Source organism: Anas platyrhynchos, chromosome 22 (genome assembly GCF_047663525.1).
Source record: "Anas platyrhynchos isolate ZD024472 breed Pekin duck chromosome 22, IASCAAS_PekinDuck_T2T, whole genome shotgun sequence".
NCBI classification, from domain to species: Eukaryota; Metazoa; Chordata; class Aves; order Anseriformes; family Anatidae; genus Anas; species Anas platyrhynchos.
The window spans coordinates 5516618-5536313 of NC_092608.1; the positions used below are offsets into that span (position 1 = coordinate 5516618).

At 35.1% G+C, this 19696-nt stretch overlaps 1 protein-coding gene across 4 annotated transcripts in view; it reads left to right on the forward strand.

The window, feature by feature from the left end:
* VPS13D (vacuolar protein sorting 13 homolog D) overlaps positions 1-19696 on the forward strand; it is a 104779-nt gene that overhangs the window by 42710 nt on the left and 42373 nt on the right. For all 4 annotated transcript variants that reach the window (XM_072026949.1, XM_072026950.1, XM_038166774.2 and 1 more), the window contains 22 exons: positions 2197-2302; positions 2635-2787; positions 3426-3561; positions 4557-4604; positions 6090-6240; positions 6885-7095; positions 7457-7704; positions 8361-8552; positions 9172-9298; positions 9949-10091; positions 10540-10670; positions 10906-11081; positions 11211-11334; positions 12326-12561; positions 13328-13436; positions 13662-13822; positions 14182-14290; positions 16031-16210; positions 16490-16600; positions 16944-17093; positions 17878-18027; positions 18821-18917. In XM_072026949.1, the coding sequence (XP_071883050.1) occupies positions 2197-2302; positions 2635-2787; positions 3426-3561; positions 4557-4604; positions 6090-6240; positions 6885-7095; positions 7457-7704; positions 8361-8552; positions 9172-9298; positions 9949-10091; positions 10540-10670; positions 10906-11081; positions 11211-11334; positions 12326-12561; positions 13328-13436; positions 13662-13822; positions 14182-14290; positions 16031-16210; positions 16490-16600; positions 16944-17093; positions 17878-18027; positions 18821-18917 (3249 nt within the window). The remainder of the gene's footprint in view (positions 1-2196; positions 2303-2634; positions 2788-3425; positions 3562-4556; positions 4605-6089; positions 6241-6884; positions 7096-7456; positions 7705-8360; positions 8553-9171; positions 9299-9948; positions 10092-10539; positions 10671-10905; positions 11082-11210; positions 11335-12325; positions 12562-13327; positions 13437-13661; positions 13823-14181; positions 14291-16030; positions 16211-16489; positions 16601-16943; positions 17094-17877; positions 18028-18820; positions 18918-19696) is intronic.

The following is a 19696-nucleotide window of genomic DNA, read 5'->3' on the forward strand; positions in this document are numbered from 1 at the left end:
AGTTAACTGTTTTTAAGCTACTTAACTTAGCGTTTCATCCTGTGTATCACTTCACAGTCTTCTCAGGGCCCTTCAGGAAAGAAGGGAGAAGTATGGGAACTGTGTGTGGGAAGAGTGCCTTCTGGGGAAGGTTATATGGATACTCAGTGTCTATTATTTAGTGAGACAAAATAATGAGATTAAAAGCAGCTTAATACAATCACAGTATTTAAATGTCATATTCTAAATATATCTAACAGTCTGTTTATTATACATTTGCTTGAATGAGCATGTGTGTTTAGGTACTTAAAACTTTGGGATAGCTTCAGTAGGAACTTAATCTGTTTTCAGTGAGCCTTAGGAAAGAACATTCCTTATAGATGACCTTTTAATTTGTTTGTTTTATATTTGACACTACTAGCGTTAGGGAAACCCATCCAGTTTGAAGACCTTTTTTTTATATTATTATTATTACTATTTTTTAAAATCTGTGGCATTGTGGAAGACAAAACAGCATATTGGATAAATAAGTTGACGTTGTATGAACTGGATAAATGGTATAAGTGGGAGAAAAAGCTTTATATTAACCTGTGCCAAAATTTAGACTGCCCCTTACAAATATTTGTCTCTTGAGTGCTTGCAGTTTGTTGATGTTTAAGCCAAAAAACAAACAACAGTGCCATCGTTCCCTCCCACTCCTACCCCACTATCCCCCCCAAAAAAAACACCACAAAAAAAAACATATGCGTACATACACACACATGATAATGTAAAGTGATAGATTCATTTTTCTGAGGTGTTTTTCAGGCAGATTTTTCTGTGGGGAAAATATTTGTTACTGGCTTTTAGTGAGTGTTGCAACTCAGGGAAATGACTAAATAAATTATGAAAAAAATCCTTTTGATTATAAATACTTCGTTTTCAGGCAGTAGTCTCAAGATACAAAATTTATGTATCTTTCAAAAAATCAAGCCACAGTCCACAAAATTATTTTTTTTAAATGTCTCAAAAAAAAAAAAAAGAAAAAAATAGCCAATGAATTAAATACCTGAGTAGAAGTTCATATGGCTTCTGGTCTGTGATTTTGTAGAACCTGAGCTAGCCAGAAAATTGTATTAAATCAAGCTCTACACCAAAAAGATTTTTGGCTTTAGTTTGCGTTTGGCAAAAGACAGAGTTTTCATTTTAAAGAAATCAGTGTTTGTAGCATTTAACTGTAAGAAAATTTCTCTGTGAGGTTCAGAGAGATCAGATTCATGGCTCCAATGTAAAAATACTGTCATTTGTTGTCATTTGTTTGGAAGAAAGTTGTATGTGATCATTAGTAACGCCTTCAAAAACTTACCTACCTGCTTCTATTCCCCCTTCTTGCCATTGTAAACTTGTGCTTAATTTATGCTTGGTTAGATGCATGCTGCCTTGGGAAGAGCTGGTCTCAGAGCATGGCATGCTTGAACTTGATATCAGTCCTCCTTTGGAGTGAATGCAGATAAACCCTGTGAAATATTTAATTTCTGTCTTTGACCAGCTGATTTAATGTGTCTGCCTTCTTTCAGCTTCTCACATACAGAAAGATATATGCATTTAGGGAGCAGCCATATATCTTCATTTCTAAGTAGTTACTGGGATTTGGCAGGTTTTGTTGTTCTTTTCTTTTTTCTTCCTTTTTTTTTTTTTCCTTTTAACTCCAAACACAGTAAGTATTTTCACAGACTTGACGTTCTACAGTATGGAATCTACAGTATGGAAGTTGTGCTTGTTAGTAATGCATACTTGAAAAAAGCTGAACTTCTTACTTAAGTATTGCTGAAGTATTAATGAATATGGGTTTAATATTTTATGAGTGTTTAGATGCACGTGAAAAGTTACTTATTATGATGGGGGGGGTTTAGTTGAGTTGTCTGCATGTTGGTTATCACAGAAGTTTGATATGAAGAAACAAAAGAACAAGTAGATTAAGCTCAATTCCTATTATGTTTTTATTGAATTTTTATGTAATTGTATGACTAAGGAAAACAATTAATGCAGGGGAAGATTTTCTGTACTGTTTCTGTAGTAGCTAATACAATTTTAAATTATTTTAGTTATCTGTTCCTTAGATTACTTTTCCAGAGTTCATGTAGGTTGTGGTTCTCCAGTCATTGTGTCGTCCTGTATCAGCGTCTGATGAGTATTTTTCTCGTAAATGTTTAGACAACTCTGTATTTTGTTTTATAGCTGAGATGAAGACCCCAAAACGTAGACAGCCATTTGTCCCATTTGCTCTAAGAAATCATACTGGATGCACTCTGTGGTTTGCTACCCTGACTACAACACCTACCCGGTAAGAAGCTGTTGTGGGGTCACTTTGACAATACTTGTCTGGCTTCCTTGGGATGTGAGCCAAACACTTGTTTTCAGTTATCTTGTTTTCTTGCAGGGAATCCTAGACAACTCCAAATCTATCTTAGTTAAGAGCCTTTTCTTTAACAGTGAGGTGGCATTAATAATAATTTTTTCAAGAGACCTGAGAGAATATGAAAACCACTCAGGTCTACATTCATTATGCGTACATTCTTACTGCAGGAATTTTGTGGACTGAGGCAGACTAAAAATGACTTGTTACTTGAAGTAGTCCTTTTGTCAATTCATAAGATGGTATGATTCTCTTTACAGGGCTGCATTATCTCACAGTGGGAGTCCAGGTGTTGTTCCTGAGGAAAATGGGACGTTACTGGATGATGCCCATAATGTCAGTGAGTGGAAAGAAGTTAACACAGGGGAAGAAATTCCATTTGAATTTGAAGCCAGAGGGAAACTCAGACACAGGTGAAGGAACCAGGCAGTGAGATGCATTTTGACACACTCATACATGAAATTCATGGGTTCATAGTTGGGAGGACACTAGCAGATAATAAATACATATATATATTATTATTATTTACCAATTTACCTTGCAGTGTTTTGTTTTGAAATATTTAAAACTCACATATAGTATGAAACTATCAATGGTTTAGTAAGCAGCTTATATTGTGATAGGTGGAAGCTGTTCCTAGATATGAGTTGAGGTTAGATCATTAAAAGGTTATAGAAAGACGTAGGGTCTTCAGTTGCAAATCATATGTCCTGTATTCTAACGGTCTGTGGTTGGGAGTACTGGCCGTTGAGCATAAGCATTATCAGCATTAAGAACTATAAGAACTAATAAATATTTAGCATTCTTTTTTGTTTACTTGTATGACTTAGTTGTACTTATTTCTCTGTGCTCATCAGGGAGTGGATCAATTAAACAGACAAAACGTCAAGTCTGTCTTTGTCCATGAAATGAAAAAACTTGAGATTTTTTTAAATGGCTAATTAGGGGGATTCTTTCCTCATAATCCAGAGGACATATTTTATATGAATGGTTGGTATTTGCATTGTAAGATAAATATTTAATAGTAATTCAACGTAATCTAAACTGATAGGCACACGCATGATCTGAGAATTCATCAGTTGCAAGTGAGAGTAAATGGCTGGGAAGAAGTCAGTCCAGTATCTGTAGACAAGGTTGGAACCTTTTTCCGATACGCTGCACCAGACAAGAACTCATCTTCTTCTACTGTAAGTTGTGATTTTGAGTGTAAATCTTCACGGGATATGTAACTTAAGATTAATGATGTCCGCCAAGATTTTGGTCTTAAAGTGACTGCTGTATGAAGTTGTCCTCTTTCAAGATAGCTTGGACTGGGAGAGTTTGAAAGTGCTAACTGGCTGTTTTATGCACAACCGAAACACAGAATAGTCAGCAGTTTAAACTGTGCTTAGCAGTCAGAACTTCTAATGACAGAACTAATATGTTTGTGACAGCATCAGGGTCTCATGGAGATTAAGCTTTAAATCACCACAGCATTTCAGCAACTATTTTTATTTCATTTATTGCAGCCATGTTTTTTTCTGTGGTTAATTTCCTTAAAATAAACAACATTGGCAATTTCCTGTAGGTCTAGAGATTGTTGAAATATGTGGCTGCTTAGACAAAATATACTTGTCATGAAGGAAAAATATGATTGTAATAACCAGCAGGCTAGCAGTTGTGGCTGAGGCTCAATGATAGAAATGATATTACCAGATTTTGAAGCTACATTTAAAGACTAGCTATTGAAGGTTGTTGAAGAATGAAGAAATTGTAAGTGGTCTTTTTGACTTAAAACAGGATTGGAATTTGCTTCTAACCGCAACCAATAATAAGAGCGACTAGTCTCTTGTTTGAATAATTTCTGATGATTTCATATTCAGGTGTAAAAAGCATCATCTTTATATGCAACTTGGTTCGTGAAGGAAAAGAATGCAAATTAAAAAGAATTGCTTTTCAGGAATATCCAAGGATTTTTTTTCCCTCAATGAACACTTCTCCTTCAACTTACTTTCTTTTTAAAGCAGTATTACAATTGGACTTTGCTAATATAGTTCTGATTTGTTTTCAAAATTTTATTGAGGATCAGAAAGACTAAACAAAGAATGTGTTTAGTTTATTGTTCTGTAATAATGTTCTGTATTACAGCTGTCAGTTATAGCTTAAAGTGAACACATACCTTTCTTGTTTACTTTTCTCCCAGGTTGGAAGCCCCATAAATAGAACAAATATAATACATCCACAAGTTTATGTGAGTATATATGTTCACTTTTTGAAAGCTTCTTAAATAAGACCAGTGTAATTCTACAAGTGAACTGTTTTGTTTATTTTTTTCCACCCTTTTGGTGAGAAACAAAAGTAAAGCAAACAAAAAGTTTCCAAATCAGAGCAAGTATTTTCATGTCATTTAACATTCATCACTATTGTAAATGATTGTTTAAAGAGTGGATCTTAATGTCCAGTACGTGATTTCCAGCATGTGAGCACTTACAAAATGTGGTTTTCAGGATACAAGTGGCAATGCCTCTTAGAAGAGCAGCTCAGAGCAAAGAAGACATGAATGTTTTGAGTATACTCTACCTTGGTTTTGAATTTTGACACATAGTATTTAATAAATTAATTAATAGTAATTAATAAAACTCATTAAAACGCATTAAACTATATATTAATTTACTTTCTTGAATGGATTACAAACTGAACGATACCTTAGTAACTAAGTATTATCTGCTCTTCAGCTGTGACAAGATTCCTCAAATACAGGATTTTATAGTCCGAATAGACAATGGTGCTAGGCTTATCTCCACGTAATAAAACTCTTACTTTTGAACTACTGAAGCAATGCAGCCGATCATCTACCTTCTTACGAAGTTTGGGGTGATAATTTTTTTTTTTAAGCACATTGAAATAAGTGCAGTTTTAAGTCTCTACTATGTAGTTAATTTCCATAAAGATCATACTTTATGGTTACAAAATTTGCTATGCCATTTTAAAAAATGGAGAAGTAAAATATGCTCTGGTGCATAAACATTTTGATCTAAATAACAGTAGCAGAAGAGTTAAAGTACATGTATTTCTCTTTTGAAACTGCCTAAATATATAATTTACTACTATATCTTGTCAAAATCTAAAGTGATATGAACCCAAAATCAACATGCATAAATAGTAGGATCGTAAACCATACTTCTGATGCTAAAACCTTGACTCACTAAACACTAAAGCTGGGTTGTGAAAACTCACTGATTTGTGTAATGAAGCTGTATTAATTGAAATATCGTCTTCACAGAGTTTATTGAACACAGTAATGCATACATTTGAAGGTAAAATTTGTCAAGTATCATCTACTCTCCCTGCTACTGCTGGCAGAGAGAAAAATATTTGAGTAATTGTTCTCCTTATTCTGCCTGAGTAAGGCTTGGAATTCAAACGTCAGGAATTTATAAAATAATGTAATTGTGTTATTGTGTATAAAGTGTGCTTTTAGAATCTACACCATTCTTACTAGAGCTTTTATCATTTAGGAAAGGATATGGAGTTAGTAGTGGTTAGAAATGCTTCTTGATTACTTTACTGTGTTTTGGCAAGGAAGAAGAGTATTATAGACCATAATTTTGAAAGTATATGTATCTCGGTTGCTCTCAGTTCACAAGTTTTCACTCCACCAATTATAGCTTCAAAATTGATAGCGCCCTCTATTAGATAAAATTATTACCTTTTATTGCTTTTATCTATCTTGCAGTTTTCTTCATTGCCTCCAGTTCGTGTGGTATTTGAAGTAACCATGGAAGGTAGCGCTCGGAAAGTGATAACAGTGCGCTCAGCCTTGATTGTGAAGAACAAGCTGGAAACACCAATGGAACTAAGACTAGATAGTCCTTCTGCTCCTGACAGTAAGTGTTATATGTTCCTTCCGTACTATACAAAATCTTCAGTTTTGAAGAAAATTCCTTGCTGCTTCTAACGGTTAACAGCAAAGTAGACCTCCCTGTATGGGGAATGGGGAATGTTAAGAAGATAGTGATCAGCAAGGTAAGCTAGAGAACCTAGAGTAAGATTTTTCCTTATTGCTCAAACAGAGAAAGCTGAGACTCTGTTAAGATGGATTTGTATATTCTGTATGTAGTATGTTGTATCTTCTGGCAGTAGTCGAGGTTTCAGTCTAGGTTTGTTAGCATGCAGAGGTACAGTCTAGAAATGTAGTGACATGCTGAAAACATGCCCAAAACATGATGAATGTGTTCTTTTTGGAATATGCTTTTCCACTGACGCGTCCAAGGAGAAAGAATTGGAGCTTCAGCAACTTTTTAGTCTGCTCCAAGTTTCAGATTCACATGCCTAAATTTGTCTGCTGACAGATTAATAGGGCTTAAAGCAATGGATTGATATTTGGAATGTACAGGAAGTAGCTAGTGTTTAATTTTAAGTGTAATTCATTGCTTTGAAAATATATTGAGACTTACTATTTGAAAATGATACAATTTTCAGTAAAGGGGCCTGTTTTGATATGTATATTTTCTTTTCTGTTTGGTTGCAGAACCTGTCGTTCTTCCAGCAGTTATGCCAGGAGATTCCTTTCCTATTCCCCTCCATCTTACATCGTGGCGCTTACAAGCCAGGCCAAAAGGACTGGGAGTCTTTTTCTGTAAGGCTCCAATTCATTGGACTACTGTTCAAAAGACAGCAGAAGTATGTAGCAGCAAGCAAGAGTGTCATTCAATGGAGTCTGAAAATAGCCGATTTTTCAGGTAATTTACGACCTAATTATTTTTCTGTAACCTGTAATCCTCTTCTGATAAATGCAGTACCATTAAATTAAATAATAGGAAAGAAAATATGTAGAGATAAATGTGTCTGCAGTATAATGGGATGTTTTCCTTGGTCACTCGAATAATCAGAAGCATTGAATGCATAACAACTCTATTTCTGTAGGGCTCCTTGAAGCCCCTCTGACAGTAGCTGTTAGCAAATGTCTATTAATATGTATTGTAAAAGAGGAACTGCTAGGAAATAGAGTATGGACTTTTTACCCAAACTCAAGCTTCAGTTATTCCATTGAGTTTGTTAACTTCTTCTCACTTCTTCTCACACACTTCTATGTCTTCACAGGTTTTGTGTGGCGATAAAGAAAGAAAATTACCCTGATTACATGCCCTCCCACATATTTTCTGACAGCGCTAAACAGATTTTCAGACAGCCTGGGCATACTATTTATCTCTTGCCAACTGTGGTAATCTGTAATTTGCTGCCTTGTGAACTTGAGTTTTATGTTAAAGGGATGCCAATTAATGGGACACTTAAACCTGGCAAGGAGGCAGCATTGCACACAGCTGATACATCTCAGAACATTGAGCTTGGTAAGGCAATTTATAAGATGCCACTTTCTAATCCTCCTAGAGGAGCACCTCAGAAATAACTATTTCCGTTTATGAGGAACAGTGATAAAATATTGGGAAAATAGTAATAATAACCGGAAAAAAAATATGAAAACATTTATATGATGGTTTCATTGGGTTGCAGTGCTTCTTACAGTTAATAGCCAAGTGCATACATCCAAAAAATAAAAAGTTAATATTCCAGTCGTTCCCCTAGATCTGTTAGCTGTCTTGCTCTGTTTCTTATTTGGCTCTTTCCTGAGAGTGGAAACAGTGGAAACTGGAGAGAACAGTGATAAAGACAGGAATGAATCAAATAACTCTCCAAATTTATGAGTGTTTTTGCTGTTTTCTGTCTGACGGAGAACATGTGCATTTTCAACACTGGCTGGACTTCTGATGCTTAAGGCAATAATTAGCCATAAGTGGAGTTCCTTTATAAAACGTTTTTTCTGCTTTTGACTTAAAATTAAGCATTTATTAATGAGGTTAGAGATTAATACACTGAGTAGTTTTTAAAGTTAACGTGGTTAACCTCTATGAAATATTTAGAAAGACCAAAAAATGTGAAAGACTAAACTGTATACTTACCAGAAGCTAATGTTTGTTTTTTGTTTGTTTGTTTGTTTTTTACCTAGGGGTATTGCTAGAAAACTTTCCAATCTGTAAAGAGCTATTGATTCCTCCTGGGACACAAAACTACATGGTGCGGATGCGATTGTATGATGTCAACAAGCGACTGCTAAATTTGACTATAAGGATTGTATGTCTTGCTGAAGGTTCTCTAAAAATATTCATTTCAGCACCATATTGGTTAATCAACAAAACAGGTAAGTTTACAGTATTTTGATCCATAACTATAATGGTGGAACTTGGAAGATTTTATGCAGAGTTTTTATTTTCTTTCTAGATAAACAGAGCTTTTTAAACACCACTTAATCTTTCCTGCAACTTTAATTCATCTTTTTTTTTTTCCAGTGCCAGCACCTCTTGTGTTGTGATTTGCAAATTACTTAGATGTTTTCATTGCTATATTGCAGATTTTTAAACTTGAGCTATTTAATAGACTTGATGTAACTGTAAATAAATCAGCATAGATTAGACTCCTGTTATAACTCTGGCTTTCAATGACTGAAATGCTTTCTGTAAGCAACAAATCTTCAACAATAAATTGCAGTTACACTGTGTTAATATCTAATGGCATTATCAGAGCTACAGGAGTTCTTTTTTTGCTTGCAGCAGACTCCGTGGCTCTCAGCTATAATAGGTTTAGCTCTTAAGCAGGTTAGACATAGAATGAGAAAGAGATTGCATGCAGACTAATGGCTAACATTCCAACAGAAGTATTTTAGGTTGTTCTTTAATTTGCAGTAGTTTTTACCATTCAAATCTTAAATTTGTGCAAAGGTTAAGTATAACCTGACAGGGTTTTTTCTTGTTTTCTTAAAGGATTACCACTTATCTTCAGACAAGATAATGCAAAAACAGATGCTGCAGGTCAGTTCGAAGAGCATGAACTTGCTAGAAGTCTCAGCCCACTTCTGTTCTGTTACGCTGATAAGGAACAGCCAAACTTGTAAGTAATACTGAGAGAAGAGTAGAGGGGCGGAACCTTAGAAGTATGAAAGTAATCAGCAGAGAATTGGGTGCTGGTATATTAGCATGAATATCATTTTAATTTCTTTTGTCATCTTAAGAAAGGTTAAGTACCTGTTCAGGTACTTAGTTTCTTGGTGCTGAAATAAGCATACTGAATCTTTCAACATTTCCTGCTGAAAACTCCTTAGATGGTTTTATTTTGTGTGCCTTGTATTCATGCTTCTTTTCCAAGGCATCCAGAAACCTGTTTGAAGAGAATTACCAAGTTGTATGAATATCTTTGTTATCACTAAAAACAATAACAAAATGAGGAAAAAAAATCCAAACTCTAAATGTTAACAGAGTCGTAGCAGTCGCTTACTTGGAAGTCCATGTACAATAGCCTTATACGTGACACAGTCACTGAATCTTCACCCATCTGTTAAAAGAGCTTAGAACTTCCGAAGAAAAATAGGATAGAAATGCAGAATTAATTACTAAAGAGATTTATCATGGCTTCTGATACGGTTATATTAAAACAGAGGTGTTCTTTTTTGTATCCGGGTACACATTTGATTATCAGCATTGTGTTGATATCTGATCCTTTATTTAAATGAGAAAATGTTTGTGTTTTCTTCTTAACCATAGTTGTACAATGCGAATTGGAAAAGGGATCCATCCTGAAGGTATGCCTGGCTGGTGCCAGGGTTTCTCCTTGGATGGTGGTAGTGGTGTCAGAGCCCTTAAAGTGATCCAACATGGAAACCGACCAGGCCTCATTTACAACATTGGTATGTGCTTATGGGAACATTTGAGAAACACTGTGGAACTTGTTAGGACGTGTCAGTGACATGAGAAACAGAAAAACTGCAGAAGGGAAACTTACATTGCTAAAGGTTTTTGAGGCTTCAGGGGAAAAGTATTAGACAAAAGACAGATAGTATTCAAAATAAAGATGTACAAATTTCTAGAATTTTGTTAACTTATAAATCAGTTTTTAGTTATTTTTGCATTTCATCAATGAGTATTAATAACTGTATATACAAACTGTTCTTTCTGTTTCTGTCTTCATTCTTCCATATGCTACTTCTAAGTACGTTTGAAATCCCACTTCATTACTGTCTCTGGTTATTTTGAGTGTCTGTATACTGCAAAAGTATTAAAAGATTTGAAGGATAATCTTTTTTTTTTTTCTTCTTGTAAGTAATAGCTTTGTTTTTAATTTGTTTCTGTTCCAAGGTATTGATGTGAAAAAAGGCAGAGGTCGTTATATTGACACATGCATGGTAACATTTGCACCCCGTTACCTGCTAGATAATAAATCAACCTATAAGCTTGCCTTTGTTCAGCGGGAATTTGCCAGAGGCCAGGTAAGATGGTTCATTTATGTTACTACAATACGTGTAGTTAGTCACAGCATCTTCTAACCAGAAAGATTACAAACATTATACTTGAAAGTATTGTTGGCTGGTTATGACGATCTTTATTCTAATTATGATCATTTGCCTAACAGAGAAATTGCTGTGCTCATATTTGAGAAGTTTATAGATTAATATTGTATTTTTAACACCTATAGGCTATTTGTTTACCAATTTCTATTACTAGGGAACATCCAATCCTGATGGCTATCTCTCCACACTTCCTGGTTCCAGCGTTGTGTTCCACTGGCCACGTAACGATTATGATCAGCTCTTATGTGTGAGATTAATGGATGTCCCAAACTGCATTTGGTCTGGAGGATTTGAGGTCAACAAAAATAACTCATTCCATATTAATATGAGGTAGTTTATTACACAGAAATCTTCTGTAACATGCTTCCATTTTTTAATAGAAGCAGCTGTTTAACACTTAGGACTGCAGTAAAACACATCAGAAACCTGCCTCTCATACACTTGTTCTTTCTTGTTCAGGGATACGCTGGGAAAATGCTACTTCTTAAGAGTAGAAATTACTCTTCAAGGAGCTACATACCGCGTTGCATTCAGTGACACAGATCAGTTACCACCACCTTTTCGCATAGACAACTTTTCCAAGGTAAGGGAGCAAAAAGTCAAGATTCTGTTTTCTTTCCCCCTTTCGCCTTTCCCCTCCCTTTCCTTTCCCCTTTCCCCTCCCTTTCCTCTTTCCTCTTTCCTCTTTCCTCTTTCCTCTTTCCTCTTTCCTCTTTCCTCTTTCCTCTTTCCTCTTTCCTCTTTCCTCTTTCCTCTTTCCTCTTTCCTCTTTCCTCTTTCCTCTTTCCTCTTTCCTCTTTCCTCTTTCCTCTTTCCTCTTTCCCTTTCCTTATTAAAAGTAGTTCTTTTAGGTTAGGGAGCTGACTAACTTGCAAAATAAAATTAAAATGTGTAGCAAAAAAAGGTCTTGTGATGAAGAGCATCATAAGGATGAGAATATTGTAACAGGATACTAGTTTGTAATCTGAATAACACTTGCGCTTGAATAATGTGCAAAAAGAATTCAGGTGACTGATAGCACTTCCTTTCTGTCTTTGGACTTCTTTACTAAAATGTGTATCTTCCTTGCTAACATTTTGTTTTAGACACCTTACTTCCTTAGTGTTTAAATGAGAAGTATTACTGAGCTGAAAATAACAAATGTGAGAGATGAAGAAGCAAGTTCCCTATCAGTAATGTTAAAAAAAATCAGAGAATTTCTTTGCTTATTTTGCAGTACCTTACAAACTGCCTGGTGATCAGAGCAGGAGATAGAGCAATTAATACTTACTGGCTGTTTTTATGGATTTTGCTACTGAATTGCGAAATAAAACTTGGCAAGTCTCCTAATTTTGATTAGGAAGATTTGAGACGCTATCATGGGACTAAAGACCTTTTAAACCAAAGATGATGGGTAGAAGCAAATTTCTAGTCCCTTTCGGATTATCTTTGAGATCCAAATGGAAGAATGGGGGGAGGGAAGCGAGCTGAACATGTTTCAATGACCAACTCCTTAAAAATGGATAAATGGTAGTAAATAATCTGACTGATTAAGAATTTGTGTGAAACTAAATCCTCTTTCATAACTGTTACAGGTCCCAATTGTTTTTAATCAGCATGGTGTTGTCGAGCCAAGACTATACACTGAAGTGAAGCCTATGACCTCTCTAGACTATGCCTGGGATGAGCCTGTTCTACCACCTTATATAATGCTGACAGTTAAAGGGGCTGGCTCCTCAGAAATCGTTTGTAGTATGAATGACTTCCAAGATAGCAAACAGCTTTATTATGAAAACTTCATTTATATTGCTGCTGCGTACACTTTCTCAGGGTAAGTCTTTATATATTACATTAAAATATTTTGCATGCTTATGGTGTTGTAAGTTTTTATTCTCTTAATGATTGTCATTTTACACCTTTTGGAAGTATTTATAATTCAGGTAAACTTTTGTTGACCATCTAGCTAGCAGAAGAAATTCAGAAATTAAAAAGTTTCAGAATGTTGAGTCTGGCAGAGTCAGTAAACTGTGTAACTTATGTTATTTGGTTGTGATAATTTAGCTCTGTAGGTGCAACTTGTCAATGTTTATTTTCTCACATACTGAGGAAGATTTAGCGTGTGGCATCTACTGTCAACCCACTGATCTTAAAAGAGCAAGGATGTTTAATGTCATATTCGGGAACTTGATTTCATTTGGTGGATTAAGAACACTTCACTACAAGATGTACATGTTATGACATGCTTGTGATATTTCAGCTTGCACTTTATGTGCTGTTAAAAACAGCTATGGGAGGATGGTGCATATTCTATTGATTTTCCCAGTATAAAGTAGGAAATTTTGTTTGGAATTCATCTGATCTCTCTGTGAAGTTGATAGTTGTAGTGAGAAATGAAAATCTCTCTTAAGAATGCAGTCAAATTGACAGCTCATCTGGTAATTTAAAAATTAACAAGAGGGAACAAAACAATACAAATGATTGTCTGGCTGTAGTGCAATTGTGAGCTTCCTTGGTTTGTTTTTGATACAGATCTAGTTTAATCTAAAGAAGTAGCAGCTACTCTGACTAAACATGATTAAATTTTCTTGGTGTTCTAGTTCGCAGGAGGCAAGCGTAAGGCCAGTTGCTTCAAACAGGGATGCTGCATATGCAGAGCTTGTCCTTGATGTTTCTCCAAAGACGCAGCGAGTTATACTGAAAAAGAAGGTACGAAGACACGTTTGATTTTTTTTTTTTTTAAATGCTGTTGCTATGTGATGAAGTAAAATCAGGTGCTGGGAGAAGGAAAAAAGAAAAAAAAACATGGTAACTTTTAAGGATGAAAATAGTTATAATTTTATAGCACTTGATAGCAAAATAGAACAGTAATGTTTGGTCTGTACTGCTGTGTTCATTTGAATCTTGATTATTTATTTTTTTTTTATGCAACAGGAGCCAGGAAAACGATCCCAGCTTTGGAGAATGTCTGGCACAGGAATGCTTTGCCATGAAGGTTCATCAGTTCCTCATAACCCCCATAAACCTTTTCCTAGGTCTGTGGAGTCTTGTATGATTTTAGATATTGCAGGTCTGGCAGCTGTCACAGATAACAGGTATTGGAAATACAATTTCTAATGAAATTGATGTAGATACTAACTTTGTATTTGCTTTTACATGATGATTTACTTATTTGTCTGAATAAGAAAATAAATGTTTCTGAAGGCTTTTGTAAGAGCTAGGCTTTTATCTGTCCTCAGGAACAGGAGGACTTTGCGACTTTGTGACTGGTGTATTTTTAAAGCATAATTAATGTCTTTTCAGCTGCATATTGTTAAAACAGCACTTTAGAATTGAGATTAGGGAAGCAAACTTGAACAAAAACACAGGACTGGAACTGGGAAATTGGAATCATCTAATTGGATTATCATCTAATTGGAATCATCAAGTCTTGGTTGGCATGCTTTTGTCGTAGGTATGAGCCACTGATGCTAAGAAAGCCTGATCGACGGCGCAGTACCACCCAGACATGGAGCTTTTGTGATGGGAAGTTGACCTGTGGTATTCATGGACTTGTTGTCCAGGTCAGAACTGATCATACATGAACTTGTTTCGAGTGTTACTGATGTTGATGACAGGAATGTGATCTTAGTATTGCAGAGAAGAAAGCTTTGAACCCAAGGTTCAGGATGCTAATGAGACCAGACTTATATAAATAGCTTACTTGTTTTAAATTGATGTTTGAAAGCTCTTATCAATTACAAATAAATAACCATCTTGCATCATTAACTTGAAAGTAAAGCATTAGATAATTAATAGTGTGTGATTGTTGAAAATAATCAGTATGATGATAAGTAGGGTCTTTATGTTCTCGTACATACCAAATTTGAAAATGCTGCTGAGTGTCAACTAATATCACTGGTGAAAGTCAGATTTGTGTGTACCCAGTGTTTCTCAGAATCATGGCTCTAATATTTTAATAACAAGAATGAAAAAAAAAAAAAAAAAAAAAAAAGAGTTCAAACTCTTTTGTCATGTTCCAGGAAATGCTGACTTTCAGAAAATTAACATTGGCAAACTACTTGATAATTCTGCCTGCTGATGTCAGAATTTGTAGGCACAGAAACCTGGATGGCTTTTATGAATTCTGATCCTAAATGTTAAAAGAATTTTGATGGCCATACTTTTATTTATTTCTGCCATATTTATCCATCATTTATTTACAAGCAAAAGTAGAATATGTGATCCTGCATATTGCTGAAATAGCAAAATATACTTGTGATAAAATATATTATTTCTAGCATTTTATTATGAAAAATGAATTATTTGCAAGCTACAACAATGGAAATCAAACTCAATTCAGAGGAAAAAGTGCTTTCATAGTAAATGTGTTAGCTCTGATGAAAGTGTGTCTTACGCGAACAATGAATTTGGAATGGATCTATAAAGCATGTTAGAAATATCACTTTGAAAGTTCAATGGATAGGACACGTACGTTCTATTTAGCTTCTTTTTTTTTTCTTGTTTCTAAATTCCTTATGACTTGTTTGTTATTTTTTCCAAAACATATGGTTCAGATACTTGTTCATTTTAAAACAAACCAGCAGTGACTGAAAAGCAGCATCTCAGACATCTTGCTCACTTTCTCTGAAGGAATATAGGAAGGATATTAGTGTATAGTATATATAGTAATAGTATAGTAAGGATGTTAGTAATACAGTGTTTCTTTGCTACTTCTGATGATACGTTTCAATGCTAATACCAAAAAACAGAGATAAATACTGACTTAGGCCCATGATATTGGGTTGATCATTTTGTGATCAAATTACAGTAGCTTAGTAAGTTACTACCTGTCAGTCTGAGATAACCAAAAAGCCCCACATTACTGCATTAAGCTGTTGACTCGGTAAGGATTTAAACTCCTGTCTTACTTGCAGATCCAGAGTTCATCTTTTAGGAACCTTCTATACTGTTGAAAAAGTTTTCAGAAGGACTTGCAGTGTTTGATCATGATAGCTTTAGTGTGTGAGCATTCAGGGGGAAAATACTTAATTTTTGGTCTTAGCTATTTTTTCTAGCTGCCATGCTGATAAAAGATGAGTTACCAGAAGACCAACTAGAGTATTTACTCTAAAGAGTAAGAAATGTGTAATTTCCCTCAGTCCCAGACTACTCAGGGACTCAGGGACTGAGTCTCAGACTACTTTTTTCTCCAATTGTCTGAAGAGGGGGAAGTAAAATACACTTTAAATTAATGCATATAAATAGATATCTGAAGTCTTTACCTATTTTTTTCCTTTTCTTTTTTTTTTTGTTTTCTCCAGGCAAAGGGAGGAGTATCAGGTCTTTACGATGGAGCAGAAGTTGTTCTTGGTCCTGACACTTCTCTTGAACGTTTGGAGCCAGTTCCACCTGAACAGCAGTTCATAAACCAGAAGATGAGGCCTGGGTCAGGAGTACTAGCTATTAAAGTCACCCCAGATGGGCCAACTAGAGTTCTGCAGGTGATTCATTAACTGGAATCTAGTTCCATAATTTACTTGTACTTGAAATACCTTCTTCTGCATTTCATCTCTAAACCTAACAAAATGGTAATTTTGTAATGATATGAAAGGGGGGAATGTCATAAATAACTACTTTGAAAGTTTTTGAAATTCATTCTTTTTAAATATAAAGGAGGGTAATATAGCTATTATTTATGAATAGGAAAGAGATCATAGTGGTAATCTGATGTTTTGGTGGTGTTTTTTTTGTTTGTTTGTTTGTTTGTTTTCTCATATTAGATAACAGATTTTAACCAACGTAGAAATGAACGTTTATCTGGTGAAGGAGATGAATTTCCAGAACAAGATCTACGCAAGTTAAAAAATCCAAATACGGAGCAGGAATTAGAAGTAAGATATTACAACAAGTATCTATTTTGTTTCTGTCAGCTTTTTTGGTCTATTTCAATTGGTTAGTGGGCTTTTTTTGGTTTTGGGTGACGGTGGTTGTTGTTCATTTGCCTTTCCCCATGATAAACTCTTGCAAGAAACCTGTAGACATTCCTGCTAAAACACCTCATTCTTAGATACTGGGTTTAGAAATCCAAGCCCTCTTTATTTGAAGACCTAATCATCAAGAGCTGTTCAGCAGCAGCTCTGGAGATAAGTTTAAAAAAATAACTTTTTTGGAGGAGCATGCACATTCAGTACTACAGGTATGTTTTTTTTTCCTCTTCAAATATTCTTTTCTCAGGTGCTTGTGAGACTGGAAGGTGGAATAGGATTGTCTTTAGTCAACAAAGTCCCTGAAGAGCTGATATTTGCAAGCCTCACAAGAATTAATGTCCACTACACACAACTGTCAACAAGTCAGATGCTAGAGCTCAGCGTGCAACGTGTACAGGTATTTGTCATATTGAAACAAATTTATTTGTTCATGTGTCTCCTGGAATTTTGAAAAATGTTTAGAGCTCTAAGATTTAAATTCCTGAATATTATGTTTTGGTAAGTATCAGTGTCTGTCTTGGATTATCCTAATAATAATTGAGATAATGATGTTTGGTGCTCCATGCAGTTTATTTCTAACTATTTTAAACTGTTATGCAAGGTAGAATCTTTCTTTTTTTTTTTTTTGTTAACAGGTCATATTGAAATTTTTCTCTTTACCTTTGTTTTCAATTTGGTCTTTCAAAATAAGAGTTAACAAGTTAAACCAAATGCAGTGAAAACTTTTTCTTTACTAAAAAAACTCATCTGAATTATTAGAATTGTGTTCCCAATATGCAAAATTTCCATGAGGTGTGTGTACTCTTGCAGACTACAGAAGATAAACGGGTGCTTACATGTATCAGTCAAACTTTTTATCCACAAGAAGGTTTACTCTACTGTTGATTAATATTTTTGGCTGTGTTTTTAAAAAACAAACAAGAAAACAGGACAGTGGATATACTGATTTTTCTACAGTTTTTGTTTCGGTTTTTTGGTAGCTATAAACATTTTCATAATGAAGGGTATTTCTGAGTATTCCGGGGGATGATCTTAGTAGTGATCAGTAACCCAGTATGTTCAGTAGCTTCCTGACTCAAGGACCACTTGTTTCTGAAAGCTTTTAACTCCTCAGATAAAGAAACTTGTTTTACTTATCATCGTTTATTCTGATTTTGTTGTCTATCATATCCACACTGTAGGTGGACAACCAGCTTATTGGCACCACACAGCCTTTAATGCTCTTTCTGACGCCTAGGATGAGTGAAAATGAGCCTGTGGAGGCTGGTCCTGCAGTGCAAATAAATGCAATGAAATTTCCCAGTAAGAATACGATGACTGATATATACAAGGTAAACAGCCATCTTTTGTTTGTGCCATGCAAATACCAGTCTGTTCAAATGACCTTACTTGTTGCTAATTTTTACTAGTATCTGAATTAAATTATTCACTGAATTAATGCTGTGTTGTAAAGGACACTATATCCAACTTATCATGTTAATAATACTTGAAGCTACAGTACAGTGATGGACAGGATGATTAAAAAAAAAGACCACTGCTCGTTCATGTCCATGACCTAACTTTTCAAGATAAATTATTCTTACTTCAAAATTCGTAGGTACCATTACAACATAATGAACCTGAATATCTGTGCTGTGCTTCTCATGTCTTGTGTACAAGGTGATTACTTCTCTCTGATAATGTTACAGCATAAACCCTGTTTTCTGTACTGCAGCTATTAACTTTGTTTGGAATTTTATCCACCAACTGGAGTATGCATTGTGAGGACAAAATAGGGTTGGTTTATCAAGACCAATTCAGTTACTTGGAATCTTCAACCATATTTTGACACTCTTTCGAGTAACAGCTGATTACAGCTTTGGAATCAGTTAAGCATCAGATTCTCATGTGTTGGTATTGGCTAATGAAGCACAATACTTTCCAAAACAATCTAAAAATCAGAAGTTGTAGGTAACTTCCAGTGAAAAAAAAAACACCAAAGACATTTGGAAGGTGAAAATCTCAACACAATTCCATTCCAGTGAAAATATCATGTGAAGTAGAACACATTGTCCTATATAATGGCTTGTACAGATAATATTTCTAGTATTAATACTGTAAAATGAAACTTGTTTATCTTTGCAGCATCTGATGATCACCGCTCGGAAGTTCACAGTTCAAATTGAGGAGAAATTGCTTCTGAAGCTGCTGAATTTCTTTGGCTATGCTCAGTCTGAATCAGGTATAGTATAAAATTACAAAGACAGGTTTTACAGTATGCATAGGTATGATCTTTGCATGTAAAGTAAGTTCAAAATGTCTGGCAAACTCTTAACTGCTGGAAAACATCCACTGAACAGAAAGTTTGGAAGTTAATGTCTCAGTGGACCTCACAAAGCTGATTACGTGTATCGTGCTTGTTACAGCACTCAGGCAGTGACGCATGTGGCATTGTCCAATATGCAGTGGCTGAGCCATACCTCTGTGGGAAGGAGTTCAATATTTGTCATAAGCTCATGTATCTAAATAGGTAAAGAGGTGTTTTGTTTGTTTGTTTGTTTGTTTTATAAAAAAAAAAAAAAGTGTTATTAATTTAGCAAGCCACTTAGTAAACTAAGTTTAAATAAACCCTAGGCTAGAAATCAGATATCTGTTCATTTTTTCCTTGGGCAGTCCCTCATTCTCAGCTGAAGGAAGATTTTGGCTGTCTGACCCTACAGTTCTGATATCTATTACTCCTAGCTATAATTATAAAAACAAGTTTTGTTTTCATTCAGTGAAGCAAGATGGGGCTCTTGAATCTTCTCAGCTCATAGATGTTATTTTAATCTTTCTATTGCAGGGCTTGTGTGTTCTTTGGAAACTTCTGAAATGTCTGTTTTGGAGTGGCAATTTAAAGAGTCACTTTTATTACACAGTAAGGGTGTGTAGGAATATATAGTAAAATAACTTGAAGGAAAAAAAAAAACAGTTGAGGTTTATTTCCATATGTGGGCAAGCCTACAAATGATGCTCAGGAGT